Source organism: Lissotriton helveticus, chromosome 1_1 (genome assembly GCF_964261635.1).
Source record: "Lissotriton helveticus chromosome 1_1, aLisHel1.1, whole genome shotgun sequence".
NCBI classification, from domain to species: Eukaryota; Metazoa; Chordata; class Amphibia; order Caudata; family Salamandridae; genus Lissotriton; species Lissotriton helveticus.
This window is the reverse complement of record NC_136057.1, coordinates 1,449,695,104-1,449,701,533: the sequence shown is the minus strand read 5'-3', so window position 1 is coordinate 1,449,701,533 and position 6,430 is coordinate 1,449,695,104. Positions and strand designations below refer to the sequence as shown.

Here is a 6,430-nt window from a genome sequence, read left to right as displayed (position 1 = left end):
TAGCTTGCTACGGAGGGCTCTAAGGCTATTAGAACATTTCGCCCCTATAGGGCAGAATGTTCTAATTTGTAAAACAAAGGACTCATGGAGTCCATGGGGGTTGAAATCCCCTCGGGCTCCGTGAGGCCTTTGTTCACAGCAACAGCTGTGAAAGGAAAACATTAGACTGTTGATGCTCTGGGCTTCTACCACCCATTAGCAGCCCGGAGCACTCCATTGTCTTCAATTGAGCGATCAACATTCCAATGTTCTAATCAACCATATAAATCTATGAAAGATCCAATGCTGATGAAGCTGATGAATCTGATATTCTAGGTTTTAATATTTGGCATCCATGATATACAGGGATGCTCACCCTTAAGAGGAACACTGGTATCTTTAAAACATACAGTCTACTTCTCTTTCCTCAAAGAAGTCCATGTACTGTGGAATGTTGTGCGGCATATAACGGAATTTGCACCAAAGTGGCCTGCCACAATACCCCAAGAGAGATGTACTAACAGCAAAAGGTTTCTGAAAACAGTAAGACCATAGAGAAGGGAAGATGATGAAGGCTTTCCAGTCTTGTAATGAGGGGGGGTGGCTGTAAATCATTCCAATCTGAATGGCATGACTGTCTGTAACTCACTGGAGTCTGAACCTCCTCCAGCAAAATCTGTTTCAAGGAACAAAAGTCAAGTGTCTCTACATACCCCTAGATGTTGATAATGACAATCACCTGCATTCTCTTAAGTGTAGCACATGAAAGGCTACTTTGAGGAGATCCAAGCAGATGTAACTGTCCGAGGCACAAAAAAAGTTTCAAAATAATGACGACTATAGCATTGAATGATGCTTTGAGGCTGAGCATTTTCTCAACAACAAATGCTATTTGGATGTTACATCTCAGTTTTAGAAGACTCCAATGATTAAAAAGGCACCTCAATGTTGTGTGCTGTCTGCCCTATGGGCAGTCTGACGAGTGCGTCGACGGTTGCCTCAACCTCTAATGTGGCTACAATCTGATCGCCAGTGCAGGACATACCACAGGCACTTGTGATAGACATTTATTAATGCCAGATGGAAAGTCAACCCGAAGTGCCTTTTAAATGGCCGATGAATCTACTCTCTCTTAGCAAAGGACCAGCTCAGCTGCTAGAAGTCTCTGTTGATGGGGCTTCAAGGAGCCTACGCTCCCTAACAGGACCTGTTAACCAAAAGACCCAAATGATACTGGAACAGTCGTCCCTTCTTTTCTTCAGCGCCCTCAAAGGGTGCTTCCCTGTCTTATGGTGTATGGTGAAACAGAAGAGGGACTTTGAGTGGCTTTCTTGCAACCCCTTTTTCACATCAACTCTCAGCTCTTTTCAAACAGTTGGGCCATGCTGAGCTAAGAGAAAAAGAGGACTAAAGGTGCCAGAATTTCAACAGGAAATAAACAATGAAAAAGAAAAGGCCCAATAGTAGAATCTAGAAACAGTATCACCGTGCGAAAAAAGGTGTACATTTAGGAAAGGAAAATTGGTGTGTGTGTGTGTGCGTGCGAGTGTATGTGAGTGTAAATCGCAGCTAGACATGTAAAGGATGTCCAGGAGGCTTCTAACCCAAAACAGATTGATACTGTGGTGCAGTGCATTGTGGGAGCTTAAATTCATTAATGTAATCCACAAATGGAGCTTATGCCTTTCTAAAACAAGAAAGAAGAGCTAGATAGTTTCTAGAGAGTGTTTCAGTGGATGTTAAAAACACAAGAATCATTTGAAATGCTGCTATCAACATGCCGATGACCCCATCGTGGAGAATGGACATCTCTATCAGTAGTGCAGACACTGCGGTGCAGGTGGCCTGGTATACATTCGTAGCATTTGCTGCAAATGTGGTTACTAGTGGAATTAAAAGAACAGCGGTGTCTGCTAAAGGCAAACGAAAAGGAACAAATAAATTAGCAAAGGACAAGGTAATAAAGTACAACGTTGCGGTTTAATTTATTTGTTAGAAAGACATAATACATTTTTGAATAAATAACCTCCTTTGATCTCCCCTAATGGACCAGCCTCCTTCTCTCATCCGCCTATGCACTCCCATGATTTTAAAACGGTGTGAGTGGCATCGCCAGGGCACTGCCTTCCACCCAGACGCCACTGGTCCAGTAAAGAAGCTGTTGGAGGCAACCCCTGCTTACTAGACTGGCTCTATGCACAAGGGAGGCTCACACTGCTCGAACTACCGGAACATACCAAGACTCTTCCCAACTTCCATGAGCAGTTAGACTACAAGTTGTCACCACTTAGATGTAGTCACAAAAGTGTCCTAGCGTCCAGCAATGTCTAAAGCCGGCAGGCGAGAAGTCCACGGTGTGACTGCTTATATGTACAAGGTAGGACAGAGGGGTCCTTCTCCCAGTGTAATCATATGCCTTCAAGTCTTAAAATATTTTTTTTACTTTGACTCTCACACAGGAAAATACGTTGGTTCATTGGGGTTCATGTGCCGGCTTCCCTACGTCGTACACCTGTGACACCCAGGAAGTGCTTTCCGAACCCTACAGAAGCAGAGGCGTGCCAAGCACTTAAAGTTTGTTTTTCAAATTCTCATTGCTGAGCTGGCAATACACGAGTGCCAGGCCGTCGCATTCATATTTTTGTAGCTGCTGGTGGCATTGGTTGGAACGGCAGAATCTAGCTCTTGTGCCATCAGGACATTGTTTGGATGTGGGCTGCAGGAGGGCGGATAGTGGCCAAGGGGATTCCCACTATCTGTGCTTCTCCCATAAACAAGCCTATTTTTAGCCTTGTTTGTTTGGCACCGAAAGCAGCTGCGACTTGTTCTCACAAGCCGTGACCCTACCTAAAATACCTCTTCAAATTAGGTTTTGGCGCAGCTTTGGCGACCATAGTGGGATACACAACAAGTTCCCACCCTGTAGGAGGAGCTTTGGAAGACAGGTCCACATCTTGTGTTTTTGAGGAATTCTGCAAGTTGTGACGATGTGGCACATAGAACTTTGTCTCTGCTTCTTGGCGAGGTCCACTCTTACTAGACTAAATCCGCTCGGTGGGATTCCAGACTTTTAATAACTCCTACAAGGTGAACAATTCAGTAGCTTCTCATATGTGTGTTTTCATCCCTCATTCTGCTGCATGGAAAATTGACACGTTGTGTCCAGTCCCAAGCTGCACTATGGGTACCTTTTCTACGCCTTTTCACCAGCGCACTCCACGAATATGTTAAATATTCGAACACGCAGAGCATTCTATGACAATGCCTGATCCATGAGCCTACAGGAGCTTTCATAGACTCATAGTGCTCAGAAACAATGTAGGACATGACAGCCCCTGTAGAACCCTGCAGTCCCTTCACTTACACACGTTCACCCATTCTGTGACCTTGCACTCCTCACAGAGCACGTAGCAGCACCAGTGGAAGCGGCAGTTGCAGCGCTCACTGCGCGTCTGCATGAGGATGTTGTGGCCCCTCCCACAGCACAGGTTGCCGCAGCTGTCCATCTGATGACTGGTCTTATTGCAGATACGCCCCTGAGTGCCGGGGGAGTCCACCTTGGAGTCCTTCTCACAGAAATCGGGAGACTTCTCAAAGTACACAAGCTCCTTAGCTAAACGCTTCTTCTTGAGTCTGCGTGGATGGAAGACCCCAGTGTTCTTGTTATGGGAGTTGATGAAGGTAGCACGCTGGAACTTTTCCTTCAGCATGGCGCCGACAGATCGAAACTCTGGGGTGACGTGCCAGCAGGTCTTGAACTGGCAGCTGCCGGACGTGCCATGGCATTTGCATCGACGCTTCATATTTTCCATCACCGTCTGGAGAAGAAAAGAAAGGGTTTTAGTCAAGACTATACATGCAAGTAGAGGTCCTTTTCACATTCACCCACTTTGGGTACCATGGACCATATTTACCATCATCTCTAGTTCTAACTAATCCTCAGCCCCCTTCCATGCCTCCCGCCCCCACCACCACCACCACGACCACCAAGGTGAAATTGGAAGCAGTAATGGAATTCCTACAAACCTACTCACTCCTTAAAAACATTCTTACATTTTTCGGTTGAACCTGGCCAGCGCATGCGCTGCACTGCGAAGCATGCTGTATTTGAGTATGGCCTTGAAGCTCCACCCACTCTCTGCCTATATTTTTCATTGGCTTGTGTCATTGTCCTTTGTACATTCTGGCTTCTGATTCGTTAATAGGCTTGTTATTCCCTCCTTAGTACTGCCTTGTCTTCCTTTGTAGCCTCTCATGAGGACCGGCCCTTTTACTTCTGTTGTTACACGGTATGTCTTATTTAGTTTGTAAGCACTATTTTCTTTAATGAGTTTCTCCTAATGCATGCATGACATGCTTTCCTGCAACATTCTGCGCTCCATGTGTGCTTTTACTTTCCAAGCAGCCTGGGACAATGGCGACCACTACTTTGAAATTAAATAGGTCTCGCATTTACAATAGTTTGAGCATTTGGCATTGTAATTGACAATCCCTTTCATTTATGTGCTAATTATCAAAACAGATAAATAAAAGGCATTGTCATTTACAATGCCAATAGCTTAAACTCTCGCAAATGCGAGACCTATTGCATTGCAAATGCTTGTTAATAACTGCCTCTGGTGCTGCTGGTAAGTACTTCACAATGGCTCATTACCATTTTGGTAATTCCATCCCCCTTATCTTTTTCCATTACTGCTGTACACACCTGCTGTCAGCCCTCAACAAGCAGTTTCCCAGCTCTGATTGCATAAGATGAACCCCGACTGTTATCATAACCATGGACACTAAAGGCCAAAAGAGGAGGAGGAGCTTGTAGAAAAAGGCATGTCTATTAAGGAGAAACTGCAGTCTATGAAAGAGGTCTGATTTACAGGCTAGAAGGATGGTCTACAAGAAGATGTGTTCTAGTGTGTGGTCTACAGAGATGTGAGCTTGTCGGAGATGTTGTTTAGAGAAGGAAGGCATAAGTGTAAGCAGAGGAATGGAGGCTTACATTGAAAATCTAACCGTACGGCGCACAGCCAGTCAAGGTCGCGTATGTTCAGCTAGTCTGGGGGAGGCCTGGTTTACTTGGAGGAAGTGTGATTTAAATGGGTTTCCTCAACAGTCAATGGTTACCCTAAAACGTTTGCATAGATCCAGACCCCTGACTCCAATCCTACACCAGGCACTCCAGGTGGAGTGAAAGTGAGCTTAGATGGTGTGCTGCTTCAACAACAGAGAACGCGGGTCTACAAAGTGAAGCAGTGAGCTGCAGTGAAGAGGCGCAGTCTAGAGGAAGGCAGCATGGTCTATGTGAAAGAGATGTAGCCTAGATAGAGTAAGGCCTAGGCGGAATAGATGCATCTACAAGGAAGAGGTATTGTCTGCAATGAAGAGCCACGAGCCAAATGGAGTCTCCATAGAGAAAAGGGAGGATATGCTGCCATAAGAAAGAACTTTTTTCAACACGGAAGAATTTGAGAAAACTTGTTGTGACGTGAGGGATTTGCATTGAATCGTAAGCCCCACGCACACACTCTAAACATTTTCCCGTGTTTGGCACTTGTTTGGCCCAAAAAACAATATAGCTCTAACGGTATTCTAGTTTCTGATGTTATGATGCAAAAGTCCAATGTTGTTGTATACAAATGTGTTTGTATATACGTATTTCATGCACTGTCTATTGTGAAACGTCATAAGTATTTTTCATGTTTTGTATGTAAGATTGAAAAATGTGTGTCTCTTTACTTCTCATGCAACTAAAATCTTTTTGGAAAATGCAAACAATTGCAAAGAAAGGAATGGTTTAATAAAAATTCCATTCAAACAGAAAGATAGTGGTCTATTTGTTGCTCAAAAATAATAAGAGCATAATGTCAAACGGAGCCAGGTTCCTCTTTTTGTATTCAATAAGAAAGAAGGCATATTACATGGGGTAGCCGCTAACACAAACCAGAAGATGGCACCTGGGTCTATAGGGAAGAGACTTGGTCTACAAGGAAGAGCCATGGTTAACCAGGTCCTATGAACCGAACATCCAGAAGCTCTTGCTCCCATTGAGGAAATAAATAAATGAACGTATTCAGTAAAAAATATTCAATAGTGACATGTTTAAATGGGCTGCTTTTAAAATGAAAACTAAATACAAGTATGTCAAAAGACCTTTGCCTGGCAACACCCTGGTTAAAGCTGCTTACAAGAAAAATATCTCTGCGCGAGACATTTGAGTGCAGCCACTCGGAGGTCAGTATGTCAAACACTACTGAATTGATTCTGGCTCCAAACCAGATACCCTGGTGAATCAAGTCTCCATCCATAAACTATTTGCGTAAAGAAGGATGGTATTTTCCTTTCTAGTTTGTCCCTGCCTTCAAGGCAGGGTCAGTCTTCAGCGTGTTACTCTCATCTACTATTCATGAATATCAGAAGGAAGTCAACGAAGGCTAGAGGATGTGGTGCAAGGGCCAGA

At 44.3% G+C, this 6,430-nt stretch overlaps 1 protein-coding gene across 2 annotated transcripts in view; it reads right to left on the bottom strand.

Moving 5' to 3' along the window:
- Positions 1-2,573: 2,573 nt before the first annotated feature.
- Positions 2,574-6,430, bottom strand: part of WNT10B (Wnt family member 10B) — a 228,657-nt gene continuing 224,800 nt past the window's right edge. For both annotated transcript variants that reach the window (XM_078685835.1, XM_078685830.1), the window contains exon 5: positions 2,574-3,797. In XM_078685835.1, coding sequence (XP_078541961.1) covers positions 3,336-3,797 — 462 coding nt within the window. In that variant the 3' untranslated portion in view covers positions 2,574-3,335. The remainder of the gene's footprint in view (positions 3,798-6,430) is intronic.